General features: G+C 38.0%; 1 protein-coding gene across 8 annotated transcripts in view; it reads left to right on the top strand.

Annotated features, from left to right (window-relative positions):
• Window positions 1–25,556, top strand: part of epb41a (erythrocyte membrane protein band 4.1a) — a 104,921-nt gene that overhangs the window by 32,609 nt on the left and 46,756 nt on the right. For 6 of the 8 annotated variants that reach the window (XR_010899305.1, XM_067425986.1, XM_067425983.1 and 3 more), the window contains exons 3-12: window positions 9,172–9,554; window positions 12,014–12,649; window positions 13,639–13,743; window positions 14,731–14,773; window positions 14,883–14,958; window positions 16,346–16,564; window positions 22,308–22,395; window positions 23,568–23,720; window positions 24,681–24,778; window positions 24,895–25,070. Coding sequence is in view for 7 of the 8 variants with exons in the window: in XM_067425986.1 (XP_067282087.1) it covers window positions 9,172–9,554; window positions 12,014–12,649; window positions 13,639–13,743; window positions 14,731–14,773; window positions 14,883–14,958; window positions 16,346–16,564; window positions 22,308–22,395; window positions 23,568–23,720; window positions 24,681–24,778; window positions 24,895–25,070 (1,977 nt within the window). In the remaining variant the exon portion in view is untranslated. Of the gene's footprint in view, window positions 1–9,153; window positions 9,555–12,013; window positions 12,650–13,638; window positions 13,744–14,730; window positions 14,774–14,882; window positions 14,959–16,345; window positions 16,565–22,307; window positions 22,396–23,567; window positions 23,721–24,680; window positions 24,779–24,894; window positions 25,071–25,556 lie in introns of all 8 variants that reach the window. The other 2 variants (XM_067425985.1, XM_067425989.1) reach the window with 1 other exon arrangement.

Below are 25,556 nucleotides of genomic sequence, written 5' to 3'. Positions count from 1 at the left end.
CTTTTTTTGGGTGTTAAATAATGGCACAAACTTGCACAAACCTTAGTGTTATGGTTAGTAGCACAGGCACAGGCAATAGACTCCAAAGAGCCAAATATAAACCTATAACACTAACTCTTAGGACCACAAAAGGCGAACCCACAACCATAATGATTACCGGACAAAGAGTGAGGAACAGGGAAGAACTTAAATAGCAAACTGAAACGAGCTAACGGAACACAGCTGAAGCGAACATAACTAACAAGGTTAACTATGGTGACAAACAAGTGGCGGGAAACTAAGACAAAGGAACATGTGACAGGATGAAAACACAAACAGGCTGACATGTGACACTTAGTAAATCACCTTGCATGATTCATTTAAATACTCTCCCCACATAAATTTTGCGTGTAAAAGGGAAACTACTACAAATGCATATGCAATAAGGTTCCTCAAATCTGGCCCCGAATGGCCATTTTCCTGCACACTTTGCGTTTTCACACTATTTTGCAAAACTTTTGCTCTCGGTAGAAAAAACATTTGCATTCTTTCACCAAAATGTTTGCATTCCCCTGAAAAAACGTTGTATTATGAAGTATAGTTTTTTTTGTCCCATCTTATATTATTTCCATCACCAGAAGTTTCTGTGGGAATACAGTTTTGCCAGCGAAAGGTCCTTTGGGCCTTTGTAGTGCAACAGCATGGAGGAAGGAACAGTACATTTTTTTTAACATTTTACCAAATGTATCGCACTATGTGTCGTATCAACATTAGGGGAATCGTTACACTCCTAGTATTTATTAAATCTAACACAAAAATTTGAAAGTTCTAGATAAGTCAACTAATCAGCTGAAACAACCTGTAACTTGGTTACATAAATACTATTCTAAAGTAAAATTCTTGACCCATTTTCAGTGAAACCGCACCGAATCTAAATCATAACCAAATATCAGATTTCATGATGCATTGCATCATTTGTAAAGAGACAAAATCTCTTAAAAAGACATAAGCCCTGTTTCCACCGAAATTACCCGTAAGATTAGTCCGGGGAAGTAGGACTGCGCTACTTTACAGTTCCCACTGGATTTTGTCCTCTGCATATAAGCTTAATAAATCCTGAACCGTCAGATAATCAAAAGCTAGCTGTCAGATAATCATTCATATTTTTTCAAACTCCATTTTTGATTCGAATAGCAAACGACTCTTACTGCACGCACGCACCACAACAGACTTTGGGTTGAAATATGATGCTGCGCACCCAAGTCCCACCCCTGAATGTTCCTTATCTTTGAAAAAGTACTACCTCAGCAGCAAGAACGTTTTGAGGGGGACATTTTTACCCAGAACTTTATTTAGACCTCGGTTCCTGCGGTAGAAACACACCAAGCCCCTAGTTCCTGGGGAAAGTTCCTGGGGTGGAAACGGGGCTTAAAGGGGGGTTGAAATGCTGTTTCATGCATACTGAGCTTTTTACACTGTTAAAGACTTGGATTCTCATCCTAAACAAAGACAAAGTTTCAAAAACTAAGTTGGACGTTTGATGGAGTATTTCTGTGTCAAAAATACTTCTTCTGGTTTCTCACAAGTTTCGGAGAGTTTTTTTCCGAGTATGGGTCTGCTTGACGTTAATAGAGCGGAAGGTCCTTGTATGGGCCGTACGGGCTCTTCTCTCGGAAAGGTGCGCGCGCGCGTGACTAGAGCGAGAGAGGAAATGCACGCCCATAAACACTGCTCTCAGGTGCAGATCCAGTCATCCGTGCAACACTTCTGTCCCACCGCGCTTCACTTTATTCCTATGGGTGACATTAAACGACTTCAACGCTTCAGCACAGCATTCCGGGAAGGCAGCGCTGCATTTGAACCGTTTTGAACGCAGACATGACGGGAAGCGTCGGGACATCACGCTTCAGTCGCATCGCAAAAGTGGATCTCCACGGTCACTGCTGTCACAGGACTTCACGAAATCAACAGTTACCAAAGAAGTGTGTTTTTGATAGAGCGGTGACGATAAAGGTTCACGGTCCTGCTTTGGAAGCAGGCCGTGAGTAAAACTGCTTCAAATGTCTATGCTGTTGGCTATCGTTGCGTGAGTAAACATCAGTAAACGACACGATCGTGTATAACGGTAGTTCATTTATCAATGGAGCATGCAATCTATGGTGTGTGTTTAAATACATTTGTTTAGCTGACCAATATAGGTGTCAGTTTGTTTATTATAAAACCACCCAAATATAAACCTAGTGTTCTCACAAAGCATGCTTTGTCATTCAAATGCGCTAAAGGTTAACGTTACTCCATTGTTGTTCTATGTATAACGTTACACTAGTCTGACGTGCAAAACTGTTTTGATTGCTACGGCTAATGTTTAGTGGCATACAATAGTCCATAAACCGAATCATGTCATCATAAACTGCGAGTAAACGCACACAAATGTTGACAGGCCACTAAATACAGTACATACCACAGAGACGGACGTCCTGCTGTTGTTGCTTCCCCTGTTCAATTTATTTCAGCCTCCGGATCTGATTCTGGATCATATCTGTATTAGTTGAATCTGATCGATAGCCGTTTTCTTCTCCACGCTTGAGGACGTCACCGCTTTGTTTGCGATCGTCATTCTTTAGCTCCGCCCACACGATACGCCTCCAGCCGCTTGTTTTTTCCCCCGGAAAGACTCGGTACAGCCTATATTTCTTTTATAAATATAATAAAACTAAAGACTTTTTGGAGATATGAAGGATGCAATACTACTCTATAGGGCTGCAGCTATCGATTCTTTTTGTAATCGATTAATCTACCACTTAATCGATCGATTAATCGATTAATCGGATAATAATTACTTTTTCTTTATTAAAGAGCAATAAGAGACACTAAGACGCGTATCTTAAAATTAACATCTAATTTGTCTTCTTTTTAGAAAAATTCAGTTTTATTGCTGAAATTGCATACATTAATAACTGTGAAACTAAATAAATGCATACAATTGCCATATTATAATAAATAAAAATCTATTTCAAATTACTTTATAAAGGTAAACATAGTTCAATCTAAAACTAAACCTACAACCAATAAATCTAAATAGTAGTAATATAAATAACAATAATGCCAATATAAATAATATAAATATTCTATAAATTCTATATAATATAAATATTCTAATATTCTATAAATATTCTATAAATAATATAAATAACTAAACATTGTATTTATGTTGTGCAACTTAACTTTCATGTATCAGCTTCAGCTCAGGCATGACATAAGCATTTACTGTCTTATTTACTCCTTTACTGAAGCAAAATGTATTGGACAGGTTAACTTGGAACAAGAGATGAGCGGATCAGCTCTATCGTCACCGAATCAGCTGTTAGAAGCAAACCATCCACCAGCACCCGATAGTCACAACTTCAAATCCTCCGTGTTAAGCGCAATGCTATCGTCACATATTAGCTACACTGAAGTAGGTTGCTAAACAAAACAAAAAAAAATATTTTGGCAAAATTACATTTACATAAACCAGGGTCGACAACCTATACATCACACGGAGGAATAACCGCTAGAACGTGATCAAACGCGAGATATGTTTAATTCAGTTAAAGTACATCACACATGCTGATCTTTTGAGCTAATCATTCATCATTGTAACACAGCTTGTTTTAAGTTAGTAGCTATAAATATGATTAAAGTGTGATATTTAAATTACACAAATCAATGAAAGCACGCAGCTCTGAGCTCTGAAAGCACGAGCGCTGCTCATCACACACACACACACACACACACACGGCGCGCGCGTTACAGCTTGTTCTGATATTTGTTGCGCCTATATTGAGAACATCTAATGGTGCATTTCGAAGATATTATCAAGTAGGATATATAAAGTCTCATTAAAGATTTCACACACATCACAATGACGGTGATCCATGTGCAAAGCTGCAAACTCCATCGCGTTCATGTGTTTGGAGTTGCTCGTATCTCATCAGCTGACGCGTGAACTGCCGCAAATGAAACTTAAATGTTCAGCGTCGCATCCTGAAGCTCAACACACAGTTGTCTTCATTTAAAAACAGCGATATTAAATGATATTACCAGTGCTGATGCCCGCCCGCTCTCTCTCTCTCGCATTGCGGTCTTTGATCTCGACATGAGATGAAAACGAAAGTTAAAGAACGACTCGCATTCATTGCGTTTTAGCGTGATATGAGAGTTCCGTGTCTTTATTAAAATCAACATATTAATGATTTCTCTCATCCACCTGCAATGTTTGGGATGTTTATGCACCTGAACCGCGGATATAACCGCAATCTGCTCATACTCCGAGTCCTTACACAAAAAATGTCTTTCTGCAATATCTGTGTGTAGTTAAATGGACTAAGCGAAGCGTCGAGGCAGATGATTTTGCCTCGAGGATTTTTTTGATTCGATTAACTCGAGTTACTCGATGAATCGTTGCAGCCCTACTACTCTATAGGTACTCAAGATTGACATGAGATTGACTGAAACTGAGTGCCTGCCCCCCCCCCCCCCCCCCTTAAGTACATTATTGATGACCTCAAGCCTCGTCACTGTGGCTGAAATGAGTGCAAGCTGACGCAGCCGACCTCAGTGAATTCACTGTGGTCTAGGCAACCAAGGTCAAGCTACATCAGGCTTCGTTAGACCACCTACCCATAATGCTTTAGTGTGTAAATCCTCTGTGATGTCATTAGGTCTGGGGTAGGCTGGCTCACGTAACACCTTCAATGCTAAAGTGTTTTTTTGTTCACTTATTGGATAACACTTGTCATAATTGGATATAGCTTCACTGATTATTTCAAAATAGATGGTTGCCTTCTAAAAGAGCACATAAGATTTACTTTGTCATGTGTTTGCTGTGTATGTGTGTGAAAGACTGTGAGAGGTCCATTCATTGTTTATTTTGTTTATTTACACTCTTCAATGTTCAGTGGCGAATGCAATCTTTAGAGAGCTGTAGTTGTGTGGTATTTAGCTTTACTTTCACAGAATCTCTCTTGCACCCATAAGCAGGGGTGACTGAGGGAAAAAAAAATCAATTCACTTCATGCATTTTGATTCTTTCTTAAACAGTTCTGCTTAATTCACAACCATTTAGAATCAAATTTTAGTTGTTTTTTTAATTAAAAAAAATATTAAAACGTAATTGATTATGGATGCACCAATATGAAAATTTTGGCCAATACATATAATTCTTTATATTTGGGAGCCGATAGCCGATATTGTTTGTTTGTTTGTTTGTTTATAAAGCACATTTAAAACAACCAAGGCTGACCAAAGTGCTGTACAAGGCAATACACAAAAACAAGAGAAATGTTAAAAATAAATAAATAATGAAAAGATACAAGACAAAAACACTCAAGTGTTAAATGCTATAGTAAATAAGTGTTCTTTAAGTACTGATTTAAAATTAGAGAGAGATGACACCGTTCTGATCGAAATTGGTAGGCTATTCCAAAGGTTGTGGCCTGCTATTCCAAATGCTCTGCTATTCCAAATGCTCTGTCCCCTCTATGTTTCAATTTAGACCTGCGAACCGTGAGAAGTCCAAGATCCCCGGACCTAAGTGACCTTGATGGAATATGCATATTTAGCATTTCAGAAAGATAACCAGGTGCTAGGCCGTTTAAAGATTTAAAAACAAGAACTAAAATCTTAAAATGTATTCTCAAATTAACTGGTAGCCAATGCAAGGAAGAAAGAATTGGAGTAATTATGATCACATTTTCGACTACCTGTCAACAGCCTGGCCGCAGCATTTTGAACCATTTGAAGTCGATCAATAGAAGAATGGTTAACTTCATGATACAGTGAGTTACAATATTCGAGACGTGATGTGACGAATGCATGAATCACTATTTCAAAATGTTTGACAGAGAGAAACGATTTAACTTTGGCAAGGCGTCGTAAATGGTAGCAACAGGTTTAACAACAGAATTAATTTGTTTATCAAACGAAATCTAGAGTCAAACAAAACACCAAGGGTTTTTGCATAGGGAGTAACATGGGAACTTAGTTCACCAAGGTCCAAGTTCCCATTGTCATAAAAATCACTTGGACCGAATATTATCACTTCAGTTTTACTGTCATTGAAAGCCAAATAGTTGGCTTTAAATTTTGGATATATTAGCTGATGAATCTAAATCCACATTTTTATATAATTTTTGAGAGCCTATAATTCCCCAAGCAATGTTCTCATTATAATTTTATGTAGCCTATATGACAGGCTTGTGATGCACTTTTCATTTAACTGTATTTTCCTTTTTTTTAGAAGTGGTTCCTATCATATTTCAAGCAATTCAAAAACATCATGGCAAACAGTGTCTTAGCTGAAGGAAATATTATTTATTGGCTTTAATATATCGGCGGAATTTTCTTATCGGACCGATAATGATGAACATATTCAAGACTAAAATGAGCATATATCCGCCGATACTGATATGTTGGCTGATATATAGTACATCCCTAATAAAATAAAAAAAAGTCCCATAATTTTATTTCCATTTACTCTGTTGTTCCAAACCTGTATGATTGTCTTTCTTCTGTGCAACACAAAACAAGAAATTAAAGACATGCAATTAAAATTAATGGGGACTGAAGCTTTTAGGCTTCAACTAGCTTGACAAGCCAGACCCACATCAAGATGTTTGGTCTGGAAACTCACCATTGACAGGGCTCAATCCGAGGGGCGGGATAAACGGTTGTCTTTTAAACTCCCTCTGCAAGCGATAGGATAGCACTACACCAACCAGAGCAACGAAGGTGAAACAGAGCTTGTTGATAGATTAAACATTCGCCGTATCCGGTCAGACAAACTCGAATTACATTTTCCCTTTTTAAGAATGACTTCAGTGCCGTTCTTTGTTCTTTTCTCAGAGAAAAGCTTCAAAACTCCAAGTCTTCCAGAGTCGCGGTCAAAGCTGATTCGAAAGACCACCATTCACCAGTTTCTGTGTTTTCTAGAAGCACGCAAACACAACTCGGCCGTCGTCATTATGGCCCCGCCCACCGATTCTATACACGATGTGATTGGCATGGCAAGAGTTACAGCTCAGAAGGGTATTGAGAGTTGCTAGACGACACTCGCAGGCAGATTAGATTTGCTGCCGCTAGGGTGCGTCTAGATTTCTAGGCTATAGTTCAACACTACAAAGTATCATAATAGGAGTCCATACAATAAAATATGCCCTTTTTACAGCTTTAGTTAAATGAAAGCTTTGTTGGTTTGAAAAATGCAAATTATTCACCAATATGCTTTCTGTCTAGTGGGCTAATAACTGCTCTGACTGAATTATTGAATCAGTTCTCATGAGCAGTCATTCAGTCATTCAGTCATTCAGACTGGTTTTTGTGAAGTGGATCAACTGATTTCCATTAATTTGACATCAGTATGTCTCTGATGAACTGCCATGAACATGCCTAGCAAAGAATCTGATTAACCATATGGGCAATTGGGCACATGGCCATGTGGCACTATGTCCTGAAGAGGCACCAACACAGGGTCTTAAGTCGGGTGCACACTTTACATTTTTGGCCATGATTTTGGCCTTCTGAGACACATTTTGTGAATCCTATCCTAAAAGATCCCTCTGATTCTAGGCCAAAATCTGTAGTCTTTGATTGCTAGTTTGACATGTTCACAGACAGCTGATTAATGACAATTGGGATCACCTTTACCAGATACAATTCTGCCAGTGTCAAGTTTTGAGGCACAGTCCTGCAGTGTGGCCTCTCCTACGACAACATCAAACCAAAAACCAATAGGAGCACAGAACCAGATACGCAATACGGAAAAGTCTTTTTGCAGTGACTGTTTTTTTTCACTGTCTTCACCCTAAAATGAAAATTCTGTCATTAATTACTTACCCTCATGTCATTACTTACCCTCATGTCGTTCGAAACCCATAAGACCTTTGTTCATCTTCGGAACACAAATGAAGATATTTTTGTTGAAATCCGATGGCTCAAAAAGGCCTCCATTGGCAACAATGTCATCTCCTCTCTCAAGACCCATAAAAGGCACCAAAGATGTTGTTAAAAAGCCCATCTCACTACAGTGGTTCTACAATAATTTTATGAAGCGACGAGAATAGTTATAGACTTATACAGTGATGGCCGATTTCAAAACACTGCGTCCTGAGGCTTCGGAGCTTAATGAATCAGTGTATCAATTCATGATTTGGATCACATGTCAAACCGGCAAACTGCTAAAATCACATGACTTTGGCAAACCGCTGATTCGATACACTGATTCATAACGCTCTGAAGCTTCAGGAAGCAGTGTTTTGAAATCACTATACAAGTCGTTATTTTGTTTTTTGCCTAAAACCTGTACATTAATTTCTACTGCTTCTGTTACACTTTTGCGGCAACCAATCACAGACTGGCTTATCCATCTAGTGCGCTATTGGCGGGTTTAACACGATGGCGGATAGATAAGTGATGGGTCGTTGCCTGTTGATCACACCTCTTGTGGTCTGATTGGTTGAAGGACTGTCCAATTGCATACAGGGTTTGAATAATAATTTGAATAATGCTTGCCTCTTGTGCAGTAGACTCCCCCGATCAATGTTCAATATTAAATTGAGCTTGGTCTGGTGATAGCCAGACAAGAACGGAGGTCTTATGGGTGTCGAGCAACATGAGGGTAATTAATGACAGAAATTTAGATTTTTGGGTGAACTAACCCTTTAAAGACTACTGAGATCCCACGTGACATGGTTTACAAGTGGTGATCTGGCAAGCAACAATCCTGAAGGACTATGAAAATGATACAGTGCACTTGGCTTTAGAAATGTTTAAAAAGCATTGACACATTCCTCACCATTAAAAAATCTCCTCCTTTTCTACTATTAGAGATAGGGTGGCTTAAGTTTACATTAAGGGCACTGAGCTTTGGTGTTTTTGGTGACCTGGGACAGCCTTCCACATTTACTTCCTGTCACTTGCACACGTTCTGTGGCCACGAAAAAAAGATGGACAGCGCCCTTTCACTATCTTCTATTGGAGAAAAGTGAAGCCGCCAATGTCCGAATATTTTCACACTCTCAAAATTCTTAATTTCATTATATTTAAGATGAATATGATTTGAATATGTATGCAGTCAGCAATTTTAAAATGCTATGAATTAGATATGAAACTTAATTGAAACTTTTCCTCCTCCAGTGACTGCCATGACGACAGACGAGGCAGAGAGCGTTCATAAGAAACCGGTGTGTGAGCAGCAGCAGGAAGAAGAGGATCCCACTGCCCAGGAGCCAGGCCCAACTGATACAGCTCAGGATAGTCCCTCCGCCACCTCGCCGCCCCCTGGGGGCTCGGAGGAGGAACAACAGCTAAAGCCGCGACAGCGCACCTCCGCTGGCCGTGGCCTCTCCCGCCTCTTCTCCTCCTTCCTGAAGCGCCGCTCGCAGTGCTCGGAGGGCGAGGGGGTGGAGACAGAGAGAGCCAGAGAGAAGAATAGCCAGGAAGAACCCAAAGCTCCTATAGCAGACCCCGAGCCAGAACTGCGCATTGAGGGTGATGTTGCTCTAGACCAGCACTCAATCAGCAGTGCTGAAAACCAGGTGAGGAGAGAAATATATATCTTTTGTAAGGAAATAGCCTATTACTTAATGACAGCCTATCCGTAATTTTCAACATGTTTATAATAAAACATTAATTAAATCATTAAATTTTGGATTGATCTAGTTTTCTAGGTCTAGTTTTATAAGAGAAGTCATGGATTTAGTTTAAGATTTAGTTTAACACTTTACAGCAGTTGGCATTTATTTCTATGGTCTTCACAAACAGTGATTGACTGTTGTTGAGGTAGAGAGGGTAGAGCCACGAGGTTGATATGGTTACACATTTTGGTTTTTGACTTTGCTGCTAATTGCTGCTATTCAGCACATTATTACAGTTTAGGTAGTGTGACATGAGCTGCATCTGGAAAAACTGCTGCCTTCTGAGGCATCAAGGCACGCCCAAATCCAATGTTAGTTTCACTTCCTGTCTCCCGAGATACCTCCATGTGATCGATTTTTGAAGGCAGCATAAATGTATCATTCGCTGCCTTCGATATCCCACAATTGTCAGTTTGTGTGTACGTTTTGACCAATGTTTTCCACTTTTGATGTCATCTCTAACGAGAAATTACTATTGTAGTAATTTAAATATTAGCTTGGTTATCACCAAATCTCGCTCTCTTTTGTTGTAGATCATTAAATTGTTACACGGCCTCAGACGTATGCCCAAAATCAGTTTTATATATCAAATATATTCAGCAAAATGTTCCTCTTTAAAAAAATGTTTTTCTAGCTTCTAGCTAACTAAAGAGTTATGAATGGGTTAATGAAAGGCTTTTCTGAGGTGTAAATGTAGTGGATAAACATTCGTAAAATGTTTTCTCATAACATTTTAAAGCCGCGATCGAAATACAGAACATCACACAAATATATAAAAGAACATTTTGATAAATAAACCTAAGAAAAATTCCTGCCTAGAGAGGAAAAAAACACATTGAGTGCGTTTACATGCACGTTCTTAAGCTGATTATGTCTAAAGGGGGTCGCACACTGGATACGAAGCTCAGCGAGGCGCCTCAGGTTTCTCACACCAGACACGCACATAAACGCTAGCTCGACTTCTGACAGAAGAGCTGCATGATGGGTGTATCTTGTAGCACAGGGTAAAATCAGTATGTACATTGACGATTTGCGGGAAATATAATATACATTTAACATAAAACCTTGAAATGGCCGCCGGTTTGTGTACTTACAGTCTATGGTGTACACTCATTGAAAATGTGTTCGAATTTTAAAGGCGTCACGCCCCTAAAGGCACACCACACAACAGAAGCGAAGCTCAGCGCCGTGCCACGTCTTTAAAATATTGAGCACCCCCATATTGTCAAAATGAATGACACCCGCAGAGTTCTGACTGTGAGATTGGTGGTCGAATCCGGCTCCGCATATCGATGCATCAAGTCTTCGACTATTCGGGGTCACTCCTAGACAACAGTATAAAAAACATGTAAAAAGCCAGTTCATGACACCTTTAAGCAAAAAGTCTGAGCAACGCTTACCCTACTGGTGTGTGGGCTTAACAACATGCCAGATATGACCTCAAGGTGACAACTGGGTGTTCAAACTGTTTGCATGTAGCAAGGGATGTTTGTTCAAAGGCTAACTGGACTGTGGAGCTTCGCACGTCTCACATTCACACATTGTTATGGTCAGAGGTTGCGTGTTAAAGCCTTTCTCTGTGCAGCTCTCATCTGTGCCAGCAGCACTAAAAGCTTTCTGAGAGGTTGTTCATACTGAACAGACGCTGCTTCTGTCAACATGCCTCAGCTTTTTCCTCAACACTAGCTTTTTATTATTTATTCTGCTCTTGTTTCTTTTGAATAGACACATTAAACCAAGTGATATGGTTGCAAAGCTTTTTAAGACGTCATTTGCTAGGTTTCTATCCAACTATTTTTGCAAGCATTAAATTTGCACTTAATGGCCTGGTTTCACAGACAGGGCTTAGATTAAGCCAGGATTAGTCTTTAGTTCAATTTGGACATTTAAGTAACATATATAGAAAAATACATTTCTGGTGTGCATCCTGAGACAAAACTTAAACTTAATTTACGATCTTTCAGTGCAAGTTGCTTTCTGTTAAAACATTTTAATCTGGGACTAAGAGTTTATGGGCCCTATTTTAATGTTCTGAAGCGTATGGTGCTGGTGAACTTAGGTGAACTGTCCGAATCCACTTTTGCTAGTTTAATGACAAAAAAACGATCTGCAAACTAATGGTCCAAAAGGGTACCTAGTCTCTTAATGAGTCATGGGTCTGTTTTGGGTGTAACGTGCAATAAACCAATCAGAGTCTCACCTCCCATTCCCTTTAAAAGCCATTTGTGCTTGCACTATGGTGGATTTGCTATTTATGTGACAGAATTTGAATATTTGTGTGAAATCCTGGATTTAGACATTGCTGATTTTGTATTAATCTAAGCTTTGGTTTTTAACTTGTTTAATTCTATCTTCCTCAGCAAATTGTAGCAGATCAGAAGGAAGACGCCGAGCTGGAGTCAGGCAAAGGAGAAAAGGGGGAGAAGGGGGAGAAGAAGGACAAGAAGGAGAAGAAGGAGAAAGCAGACAAGGAGAAGCCAGAGAAGAAGGAGAAGCCAGAGAAGAAGGAAAAGCCAGAGAAGAAAGAGAAGGCAGAGAAAAAAGAGAAGCCAGAGAAGAAGGAGAAGCCAGAGAAGAAGGAGAAGCCTGAGAAGAAGGAGAAGCTAGAGAAGAAGGAGAAGCTAGAGAAGGAGAAGCCAGATAAAAAAGAAAAAGCAGAGAAGAAAGAGAAGAAGGAGAAAAAAGAGAAGAAGGACAAGAAAAATGAGGACAAGGCCAAAGGAGAGGAGGGAGAGAAAGACAAGGAGCATGAGAAGGAAAAAGAGAAAGTAGAGGAAGAGACAAAGCTGGAAGATGCGGGTGCGGCAGAAACAGAAGTAAAGGAGGAAGGAGAAAACGAGCAGGAGAAAGAGGAGGAGGAGGAGGATAACGCAGTGGTGGAGGAGGAGGAGGAAGAGGAGGAGGAGGGGAAGAAGCAGAAAGCATCTCGCCGCCCCAGGATCATGCACTGCAAAGTCAAGCTGTTGGATGATACCCTCTTTGAGTGTGAACTGGAAGTAAGCGACATACACACACAAAGCACACAACCGCCGCTTTTGTTGCTTATCGAGTGCGGTGTATCATTGTCTAGTCCCAGGAGAGTGACTCTGAAACTCAAGCATTGCACAAGGGCTTTTACTTCCTTTGCTAATTGACTCTCAGACTACCAAGAGACTGTTCGTGCTGATGTGACAGTTTGGCCTGCTTTTGTTGCGATCATACTGTGTGGTTCTAAAAAAATCGACTGAGCTGACACAGTGTCTACTGTCTGCCGAGAAAGCATTCTAAGTGAAACAGAACATCCTTATTAGAAGCAACTTGACCCGCAAGTCTCGCTTTACATTCACAAATATTTCTAATGTTAGCATGTAGCGAGCTAAGCTAACAATTCGTGACCCACACAAGAGTTTCTATCAGAAACTAGTCTAGCTTATTTTTAACATTGTAACTTGAATGTGTTGAGTCTTCCTGCCTCATGCCCTCCCAATTATTTTAGCTGTAAAAAACTGTATGATATGCTGCTTGATATTGTTATCGTATTATTGAAATTTTTATTGTAATCATAAACGCATGACCCTTTACAGCTTTATGTTATTCTTTTAATTGTTAAACATATTACCTACGAATTGAAGTCTCTGCACATTCAAAGAAAATAGGTTACCTCTACATTGAAAAATAAGGTGGATACTAAGTCAACTATTTATGTACAACACTATATGCTTTAAAAATAGTAATTGAAACAGTCAGCATAATTCAACAACGGTTGAAACTGAAATCTGTTTGTCACATGACCTCCTCTCTTTGCATGCAATCTATTGATCTATTTATCTATAGAAAATGTCTTAACCTTTGGCAGACCCATAATAGTAATTAATAATAAAAAAGAAAATCATTCGCTTTTCATAATAGGTATATAGGGACAAAAGTTGTTATCTGCTTAAAATGCTCAAATAATAATTTTCCAAACAGGGGCTTTTAAGTTTTAACTACATTTCTTTGTTTCCAGAAACATGCCAAAGGCCAGGAGCTGTTTGCAAAGGTGTGTGACCACTTGAACCTGTTAGAGAAGGACTATTATGGTCTGGCCATATGGGAGACACCAACCATAAAGGTACCTCAATCTGTTAGCACTCACTCACACTCTTTTAATGTTTACAGCTATTTATTTCTTGACAGCATGTTTTCTTCAGGTTTAAAGGGGTAGTTCACTAAAAATGAAAATTCTGTCATCATTTACTTACCCTCAAGTTGTCCCAAACCTGTATCCATTTCTTTCTTCTGCTGAACACAAAAAAGACATTATCGAATATGGGTTGATGGACATTTACTTATTTTGTTTTCCATACTATGGAAATTATGAAAGAATTGTAATTTTTAAGGGAAACTATCCTTTTAATTTACCTTTTGGAGTTTTAATTCTGTTTTACTTTAAATGAGGGATGTATTGTTTAATTTCTTAAAACTAGAAATCATTCGTAAAATCAGGCTTTAGCAATAAAGGCCTGATCACACCATAACTATAACTTTACAGTTTTAATAATTTATTTATTTATATGAGAATATATAAGTCCACAGCTATTGCAATAACTATAAAAAAGGAACAATATCATCAGAATCACTTAAAATGATGAACAATAAAAACATTGACAGCTAATCAGAATCCATCCAACTTTAAAAAGCCTGAGCATATAAAGCAATAAATGTGGTCCCACTTTATATTAGGTGGTTATTATTAACTATGTTAACTACATTGTACTTATATATGAAAAAATAAGTACATATGTACTTATTGTGTTCATATTGTATTGCAATACACTGATATTGAGGTGGGATACGGGTAAAGTTATGGACAGGTTTAGTGGGATGGGTAAGTTTAAGGGTAGGGTTAGGTATAAGGGAAGTGTCAACTGTGTAATTATAAATGTAATTACAGAAACTGATTACAGATTTAATTACATGCAGGTTTTTTTTTAAATGTAAGTACAATATGAAAACATATATGTACACAATAAATGCAATGTATCAAATTATGTGGTGTGTGGACGCTAATATAGTTGGTGTAAACAGGCTTTTGGTTAAAGCTCCCTCTTTCTTTCAGACATGGCTGGACTTTACCAAGGAGATCAGACGGCAAGTACAAGGTGAGAGTAGCCTCATGCTGTTCAGCTCTTTGACATGTATAATTATTATCAGAAAGTCAGTCTCTATTTTTCTGTTCTCCGATTGTAATTCATGTTTGCATATATCTAGGCACCAACTATGATTTCACATTCAATGTGAAGTTCTACCCACCTGATCCTGCCCAGCTATCAGAAGACATCACCAGGTGAACAGCATTTTATTCTATAAATAGGCAGACTGTCCACTCACACATCACGGCCTCTCTGGAGCTAGGGCCAGATGAATTGAAATTTTCATTGACCTTTGAAGTCACCCATCAGTCTTTCCTTAACATTTCCTGTCCCTGATGTCTAGGATTATAGCCATATAGAAATATAATCTGTGAGAACATCCAAATAATAATAAAAAAGTTATTCTCAAATTACTGCAGAAGGCTGAAACTAGCATAAAACACTTGCATCGAGTCTGGCATCACATTGCGCCAGGTGTATGATAGGGCCCTAGATGGTGCAGGCTAGGTCCTTAACTCAGACTGCTTGCAAACACATCGTTCTCTATAGGGCACAACTGATTCAAATACTTGGTTAGCATTTGCCTTAGCAGTGCAGCACGCTTTCAGAAACCCTCCACCTTTTCCAGTTACACCTATATAGATGTGCTCAGGTAATTCATGTATGCTATATTGTACAGCAGCAGCATGTCTTACTTGCTCACAACTGCGTGTCGTGTATGTATTGGCAGTAGCAAGTACTGTACATGCTCTGCAGCAGCAATAACAGCAGCGGCATAGCAGATCTATTTCGCCAAGAACAAATACATCAACATCTTCATATCCATTACCATGCCAAACACTCCGAGTGTTGTCATGACAGATTTTTCTCTAGTCACTAGTCACAAGTCACTAGTTGCCACCTTCTGGCGCACCAATGTAAATAATACAATCTTTTTAATTAAAGCATCAAATTACTTTCAAAGGGTGATTTACACATAGACATCATAGTGTTTATATCTGACTCTAAACTATAAACGTTTATCCCAGTTCTGTGATCATTTTAATTATTGTAACACAGAAATAATGATCCTGTGTTGTTGAAAAGACTGTTTGCAAAGCTACTTTATACTTATACATGACAAAAGCTCTCTGGGTCAGCGAACCCAGTGTGTGTAGGTGAATTGAATCAGAACCAGGTTAATACAATTAGAAAATTCCCTTTCTACTTTTATCCAATTCCATATAGGACTGTATCTCTCTCTCTCTCTCTTGCTTGCTCACTCACTAATTTTAAAACTAATCTCTGATACTTGCCAGATTAAATCATTAATAAAATGGAGAGCCTCCTGCTGTTTCCTACCAAGTGAGCATGCAATTCTCTAGACAGTTTCATTATCACACTCATGAATTAAAAAAAAAAACCTTTCACCCTGAATAATCACAGCGACACACTGACGTCACTTTACTGCTGTTGTCATGGTACCAGTTTTGGACTCTTGTGTATTACTTTCTGCTACAAAAACTTGTCCCAACATGCAATAACCTGGCACATAATGTCATTGAGTTTTTTAGCTTAAATGAAATTACTTGCACTGCGCAGGTACTACTTGTGTTTGCAGCTGCGGAAGGACATCAAGAACGGCCGTCTGCCCTGTTCTTTTGTGACCCTTGCCCTGCTGGGCTCTTACGCCCTGCAGTCTGAGTTGGGTGAATACGACCCAGAGGTTCATGCCAGTGATTATGCCAAGGAGCTCCAGCTGATCCCAGGACAGACCAAAGAGCTTGAGGAGAAAGTCATGGAGCTCCACCGCACATACAGGTGATCATGACTGTTTCTTGTTGGTAGGCTGATTATTAGATTTTTTTTTTTAAAGAGAAATGTCAGAGGATTTCAATATAAGAGAAGAGGAGCTTGAATTTGTTGCCCAGCCCTATCCACTAGAGGCGTCAAAGCTTACGATACTCCTACATCACATCTTTTGGCGGAAGTCGACTTGCGTGGGCCATCTGGCAGAAGCTAGTTATTTTACTTTTTAAAGCTTTAAATATGGCAGTTTTTCTTACACAAAGGCATTGCTTCGCTTCAGAAGGCCTTTATTAACCCCCCGGAGCTGTGTGGAATATGTTTATAATGGATCGATACACTTCTTTGGGCTTTCATCCTCCATTCACAGCCATTATAAAGCTTAGATTAGCCAGGGCATTTTTAACTCTGATTATATTCATCTGAAAGAAGAATGTCATATACACCTAGGATGGCTTGAGGGTGAGTAAATCATCCCAGCAAACATTGGTCCGACGGCAACGTCGTGTCCCTGGCCAAAAATAGTCGCGGTAGGACGGCATGAATCAGTAAAAATGTGTAATACAGAAACATTTCTTAAAAATGTATTCAGATACGTTTGTTCATGTCTACAGTTCTCTGGAGTTGTATGTATAATTATTACTTTGACTTTTAGCTCCGTGTAGTTCAATATACACCCTGTTGTGATTCGGTTGTGAGAGGACGTCACCTGGCGACGTCTTTTACACGTGCAATTATAGTCCATCCTGACCCTTATGTTATGAAATGCTTGTGAAATATGCAAACGCTGTGCTTACCTTACACATTGGTTAATGCTGCAATAATTAATTTAAGTGCACCAGGTAGTTTTTAAGAGGTTGTGAATATGACGTCAAGCGAGAAAAAAACAGGAATAATCTTTATGAAATACACGTGTATTTCATAAAGATTATTCCTGTTTTTTTCTCGCTTTTGCATGCAAAATAAATATATTTACTTTATCTCATTTAATTAATTATAATCACAAAGTGCCCATGTGGTTAAGTGATTGTAAAGCTGCATTTAGTAATGTTTTCCCAATCTGTTTTATGTATTCGTTATTATTTTTATGTAAAACAGATACATTTCCATCCACCATTTAGGTTTGAGTTGGATGAAGATAGCCAAAACTGTGCTGCCAAGATGTAGTAACAATATATAGTAATAGTGCGTTATAAATAAAATCTATTATTATTAATACAGCCTGCGATATTACAAAATCCCGCGATAGGATATTATCTCGCGAGATATGCTCTCCCGGAAACCGGATGGGACCGTTGAACAACCACGAGGAGAGGAATTGGGGAGTTGTATCGATATATTATTAAAAATCTACTTTTGGGTAAGTACATTTTGTATTATTTGATTAACATGCTTGAGTTTTACTTGTTTGACACGAATGAAATGGAAGAAATTATGCTACATTGTCAACTGAAATGTACTGAGTTTGGCCAAGTAGAAAAGTTATTTCGAACATATAAATAGAAAGTATGTTAAATGATACCGTCAAAATTATTACTGTAACTTATTAATGTATCCTTTATATGATGTAATTTGGGCCATATACCAATCAAAAAAATATATTGTTCCTTAATATACTTTTTATTGGTACCATTTATCTATTTAGGGGACATCTCAGCCCACCTGTCTTTCACTTTCTCACAGACACAAACCTAATTAAGGGTATTTCTCACAGACACACACCTAGTTAAGGGTATTTCTCACAGACACACACCTAGTTAAGGGTCCTTCTCACAGACACACACCTAGTTAAGGGTCCTTCTCACAGACACAAACCTAGTTAAGGGTCTTTCTCACAGACACACACCTAGTTAAGGGTCTTTCTCACAGACACACACCTAGTTAAGGGTCTTTCTCACAGACACAAACCTAGTTAAGGGTATTTCTCACAGACACAAACCTAGTTAAGGGTATTTCTCACAGACACACACCTAGTTAAGGGTCTTTCTCACAGACACACACCTAGTTAAGGGTCTTTCTCACAGACACAAACCTAGTTAAGGGTATTTCTCACAGACACACACCTAGTTAAGGGTATTTCTCACAGACACACACCTAGTTAAGGGTCTTTCTCACAGACACACACCTAGTTAAGGGTCTTTCTCACAGACACACACCTAGTTAAGGGTCTTTCTCACAGACACAAACCTAGTTAAGGGTATTTCTCACAGACACAAACCTAGTTAAGGGTATTTCTCACAGACACACACCTAGTTAAGGGTCTTTCTCACAGTCACACACCTAGTTAAGGGTCCTTCTCACAGACACAAACCTAGTTAAGGGTCTTTCTCACAGACACACACCTAGTTAAGGGTCCTTCTCACAGACTCAAACCTAGTTAAGGGTCTTTCTCACAGACACACACCTAGTTAAGGGTCCTTCTCACAGACACAAACCTAGTTAAGGGTATTTCTCACAGACACAAACCTAGTTAAGGGTATTTCTCACAGACACAAACCTAGTTAAGGGTCTTTCTCACAGACACACACCTAGTTAAGGGTCCTTCTCACAGACACACCCCTAGTTAAGGGTCCTTCTCACAGTCACACACCTAGTTAAGGGTCCTTCTCACAGACACACACCTAGTTAAGGGTCTTTCTCACAGACACACACCTAGTTAAGGGTCTTTCTCACAGACACACACCTAGTTAAGGGTCTTTCTCACAGACACACACCTAGTTAAGGGTCTTTCTCACAGTCACACACCTAGTTAAGGGCCTTTCTCACAGTCACACACCTAGTTAAGGGTATTTCTCACAGACACACACCTAGTTAAGGGTCCTTCTCACAGTCACACACCTAGTTAAGGGTCTTTCTCACAGTCACACACCTAGTTAAGGATATTTCTCACAGACACACACCTAGTTAAGGGTCCTTCTCACAGACACACACCTAGTTAAGGGTCCTTCTCACAGTCACACACCTAGTTAAGGGTCCTTCTCACAGACACACACCTAGTTAAGGGTCCTTCTCACAGACACACACCTAGTTAAGGGTCTTTCTCACAGTCACACACCTAGTTAAGGGTCTTTCTCACAGACACACACCTAGTTAAGGGTCCTTCTCACAGACACACACCTAGTTAAGGGTCCTTCTCACAGACACACACCTAGTTAAGGGTCCTTCTCACAGACACACACCTAAGTTTTTTTTTTAGGGCAGCACAGTGGTATTGAAGAGGGAGCGGACAGATGCTGATCCCCCAACTGATGGACCCATCTAACACCCATTTAAAGCAGAACATCTTTTATACAATAAAATAAAATGTAATGCTTTTATGTGTTGATTGTTTTTATTATTATATCATTTTACTTATTTTTATTGATTTTTGTCATTTTCCCATGTAGCACTTTTGAGATTCTTCGGAATGAAGTGCGTTATAAATAAAATGTATTATTATTATTATTATACACGTTGTTCCATTGTTTTTTTTATTTAGCTGTACTCCATTAAGCTATTTTGAGAATAAATGCATGTAACTTACCTCACATTTTCCCTTTTATTCATTTAAAAAAAATATATATATTCTCTTCCCTCAGATGCTGTGAAGATGTGGAACCCGAATGCTCCAGACTCTGAGATTGATGCAGCGATGGAGGAACACCTGAAGCCCTATACAGGAAGAGCTGGGGTGGTGCTTACAAAAATGAGCCAAAAAACTTTAATGTGTTTAAGCCAGGGATAGTTCACCCAAAAATGAAAATTCATTGTTATCCCTTTCAATGTTCTGCTGAACACAAATATATTTGGAAGCCAGTTTGTAACCAAACAGATATAACCTCCCATTAACTAACATTATATTATTTGCCTACTTTAGTAGTTAATGTGTTGAGATCTGTTAGGTTACAAACGTTCTTCCAAATATCTTTGTGTTCAGCAGAACATAGAAAGGTATACCGGTTTGAAACATGACAGACTTTTCATTTTTGGGTGAACTATCCCTTTATATAGGCAGTATCACTTTACAATAAGGTTGTATCAGTTAACATTAGTTAATGCATTAGTTAACATGAAACGAGCGATACATTTGTTACTGTGTATTTGTTAATCTTTGTTAACGTTAGTTAATAAAAATACAGCTGTTCATGTTAGTTCACAGTGCATTAACTAATGTTAACAAGATTTTAATAATGCATTAGTAAATGCTGAAATTAACATTAACAAAAATAAATAAATTCTTTATAAGTGCAGTTCATTATTAGTTAATGTTAACTTTGAACCTTATTGTAAAATATTATCTTAAAGGCTAATAATTCAGTATTTTGAATTTGGTATTTTAGTTTGGTTAACAGATGTTAAACAATGATGAAAAATAAATAAAGAGGAAAAGTTGTGGCTGTTCAAAACAATAAAATGTTGTGGTAAATCAGAACATGCTGTTTTTTTTGCTTATGTCCTCAATGTGTTCTTGTTTGTGATGCACGTGATTAAAACGTTGTATGGAGGTTCAGGTCTGACTGGACCTATTTTGGACCTTTTTTGAACCTTTGTCAAGATGTGTTAAACCTCACGTCATAACTGATTGCCTTTCACGATGTTACACAATGGGTGTGTAATTATTTTATATATGCAGGCTTATAAATACACGTAAATTATGTAGCAACACATTTAAACAGCCAGAAGACGTCGCATTTAGACGTCCAGGGACGCGCAGAAGAGACATGCAGTTCACGGCCAGATGACGTCAAAGACGTCGGTTCAACTTTCATTTTGGAACTATTTTTCAACCGTGACGGGACGTGTAGGATTGACGTCTTTTCAACGGTCATTAAACGTCCAAATGTTTGCTGGGATGGGATAATTTTCATTTTTGGGTGAACTATCCCTTTAATGCAGGGAATTAAAAACACATTTTCTAGAGGTTAAAGGTGCAGTAGTATTATTAATACTATGTAGTATTATTGCAGTAAAATATCCAAAAACCACTAGGCCAGTGTTATATATTTTGTTCAGTTGAGTACTAACAATATCCAAAAAATTGCTATTTTAACTGAGGACCGGGACGTTTCAGCATAGCGTTTGAGCGAGTCGCCTGTCAATCGCGTCATATCTGCGTTACCTCAGTTTTATTCTGCAGAAACGCTTTTCTTTTAGCAGTGTGAACATGTCACAGGAGCGCAGAGCAAACGCACAGAGTAACGTCATAACAATTTTAAACACACTTAAATGTATCTGATATGATAAACAGAGTTGCTTTACCTTATAATCATGACCGGATAAAGCGGAAGTGCGGGAGCTCAGTGACTGTGTCCTGTCCCGTCATAATAAAAGTCCCGCTGCTCGCGAGCCAAGTGCTGGTTAAACAATCGCTCCAGCAGCCGTGCTCAGCTCCACAGCACTCGGTCCTGCTCTGCTTTACACTACAGTAACGTTAATAACCGCATCCATGAACATGATTTCTGCCCGAGTCCTATTTTCCACCGGCTGTGAGGTGAAGACCACATGTCCCAAGATACTGCGCTCACACTTGGCGTCATCAAAATACACCTTTGTTTAGAATAGGCGCCCTCTAGTGGACGGAAAGTTGCATAGTGCACCTTTAAGATTAAAAGATGTATTTGCATTTCACATTCTTTTTACAGATCCTGAGTAAAAATGAGATAAGAATTTAGAGTGTTTTGCCATTTCAAATAATATATTTGATAATAATTATAATAAATAATATCATATAATTGCCAGTTTGCATTATATATATATGTTTTTTTTTCTTCTTCGGCAGATCTATGAGTCCGGCCCAGGCTGATATGATGTTCCTGGAGAATGCCAAAAAACTGGCCATGTATGGGCTTGATCTCCACCAGGCAAAGGTACAGTAGATTGAAAGAAGACACTATCCATGAATGTGATACAAACAATAGGGCTTTTTGCCTTCAGAAAATGTTTGTCATACTAACATTAAATGAGATGTTTATTGTTTTTCCTTTTTTATATATTTGCAACAGTTTGAAATCCATAATTTAGTTATTTTCTATCAACAAATTTAAAATATACATCAATATCAAATTTTAAAATAAACGAAATGCAAAAATATGATTTTCCAGCAGCATGCTTTAAATTAAGTTGGTTTTGTAGTTATTAATAAAGGTTTGTAGTTTATTTGATGATTAGTTTTTTGTTGTTGTTGATTGGACTATAATAGTAATAATAATAGTAAATACATTTACAAGCCTCCATTTAATGCAGCGTGCTGTGACTTAAAATACATGTATATTAGAGCTGGGGAATTTTCATATCCAAAAGTTTGTGTTGACATAATATATGTGTGTACTGTGTATAATTATTATGACAATATAAATACACACACATACATGTATATATATGAAAAATGTAATAACTATATATATAAAAAAAAAAAAAAAAAAAAATATATATATATATATATATATATATATATATATATATATATATATATATATATATATATATATATATATATATATATATATATATATATATATATATATATATATATACAATATGCAAATATGTCTTAAATACATGTGTGTGTGTATTTATATATATACATAATACTTACGGTATACATATACACACACACCTATATTATGTAAACACAAACTTTTATTTTGTTTGTGGTTAATTGCGATTCATTTTTCCCAGCACTAATTCAAATACATGCCTCAATTAGACAATGAGACTTCCCCAACATTGATTAAACCATCAATCTGAGCTGTCATAAAAAACATTAGTTAGACTGAAATGTCCTTCACATCTCAGGAGTGCTTTTGATAAAAGCATCGCATGTCCTGCCACTGCTCAGATTTGGTATCTGAAAACCAGGTCAATCTGTTTGCACGGATTTAAATACATTATAGAATTTGCTATTTTAAAAGTGAAGTGGGGGCGCTCCCTAGTGGTAGAGCTTTGTGAATGGCAACATGTTTGTTTAACACTGGGTTTTACTACCTCAAATATTTTAAGTCAAAAAATGATATTAATAATTTTTTTCTCTTTCTGTCAGGATCTGGATGGGGTGGATATAATGTTGGGGGTTTGCTCCAGTGGCCTGATGGTGTATAAGGACAAGTTGAGGATTAATCGATTCCCCTGGCCAAAAGTTCTCAAAGTCTCCTACAAACGCAGCAGTTTCTTCATCAAGATACGGCCATCTGATGTATGTGTACACATACTTAAAATACTTTAAGTTATATTACATTTCATTTCAAGTTTTATTATGGTAACATAACTTGCTAAGTCTTAAATTAAGACATATAAAAAAAATTCTCCACAATTTAAACAAGTTACAGCCCACCCAGAAATGAAGGGAGCTGTCATTGCTCACCCTCATATCATTTCCAAACCTTACATCTTCCAGCTCTCAGATGAAATATGGCTACATTAGACATGCTTTGTCTAATTTGACATCAGAAGTTCCCTTTCAGTTGGTCGCGTTCGATGTACGTCGGACTTAGACCGACGAATCGGGATCTGATCCCGATTCTTCGGTCTAAGTCCGACGTACGTCTCCGTTCCCTTCTTTAGGGAACGAGGGTTACATACGTAACCGAGACGTTTTGCATCATATTGCTCAGACGTAGCATTTTAATATTCCATTTATTTTCATGACATATACTATTTGAAACATTGTTTGATAATATTATTCAGATACTGATGTTTTGGAATGTAAAATAAATTATTCACTGTCAAAAGTTTAATACAACATACTTAAAAATACAATAAAAATAAATAAATAAATTATACATACATACCTACATACATATATATGTAATATATATGATATATAATAATAATATATATGGAATATATATATATATATATATATATATATATATATATATATATATGTGTGTGTGTGTGTATGTGTGTGTGTGTGTATGTGTGTGTATAGATGTCTATTTTTTAGTCAGCATAATTAACTGGAAATTTCTTTAAAATTCTCAAATTAAGCCCATACATGAAGCCAAGAAGGCTCACTTATAATCTTTTTATATTTTTTATTTTAATATTTAATAATTATTGGGGATTTTTCTGTTCATGAGAATCACCTATGTGTGCAGTTTGCTTTTGTTGCAATATATTTCTTTTTAACATTTTAAAAAAAATTTTTTTTTAGCTGGAACATTATGAAAGCGCCATTGGCTTTAAACTGCCCAACTACAAGGCCGCCAAAAAACTGTGGAAAGTATGTGTGGAGCATCACACATTCTTCAGGTATTAATATCAAGCAATGCATCATAACATGTATTCACATCTTAGTGACTGTTTATTTTTATAAATTAATTTGAGTCCAAGTACATTATCAATAGATGTAAACTGTTCTGTCCCAGGTTGACATCCACAGAGGCAGCCACCACTCCCAGGAAGTTCCTGGCTCTGGGATCAAAGTTCCGCTACAGCGGGCGTACTCAGGCTCAGACCCGTCAAGCCAGCTCTATGATTGACAGACCTGCCCCCCATTTCCAGCGCTCTGCCAGTAAGAGGGCGTCCCGCAGCTTAGACGGAGGTGTGTTACCATCTAAGAAATTATTTTTCTGCCTACGGGTACTGAAAGTTATATTGAAAATGGAGGCAGATGATTGGTAAACTTTGTTGGATTCTGGCCAATCACTGCTAGTCACCACAGGGAGTTTGACATCACAAGTGTGATGCTTGCTGTTGCTCTCATGGATCTCATTTGCTCTTTAAATCTCTCTCCTTCTTTCGACCTCTCTCCAGTTCTCTAATGTACTTCCCTTGGGGAAGTTCAGACTCTTTATGTAAGTTGTTCTGCAAGCAACTGTTTTTATTTGAGTTGTGAGAAGTCATTTGTCTATGGTGACATTACACTGAAGGTCAGATAAATTCTGCAGGCTACTCTCTCTCTGTGTCCACAGCAAACAAACCCACTAACAGCTTTCTCAGTCCTCAAGTGTGGGTTTTGACACCTGCTGGCCAATCTGGGTCAGAAATGTTAAATCATGTCGTAAATTGTGTATATATGAAACAAGTA

This window comes from Pseudorasbora parva, chromosome 19 (assembly GCF_024679245.1).
Source record: "Pseudorasbora parva isolate DD20220531a chromosome 19, ASM2467924v1, whole genome shotgun sequence".
NCBI classification, from domain to species: domain Eukaryota; kingdom Metazoa; phylum Chordata; class Actinopteri; order Cypriniformes; family Gobionidae; genus Pseudorasbora; species Pseudorasbora parva.
Note: the sequence above shows the minus strand (reverse complement) of the source record. Positions and strands in the feature narration are given on the sequence as shown.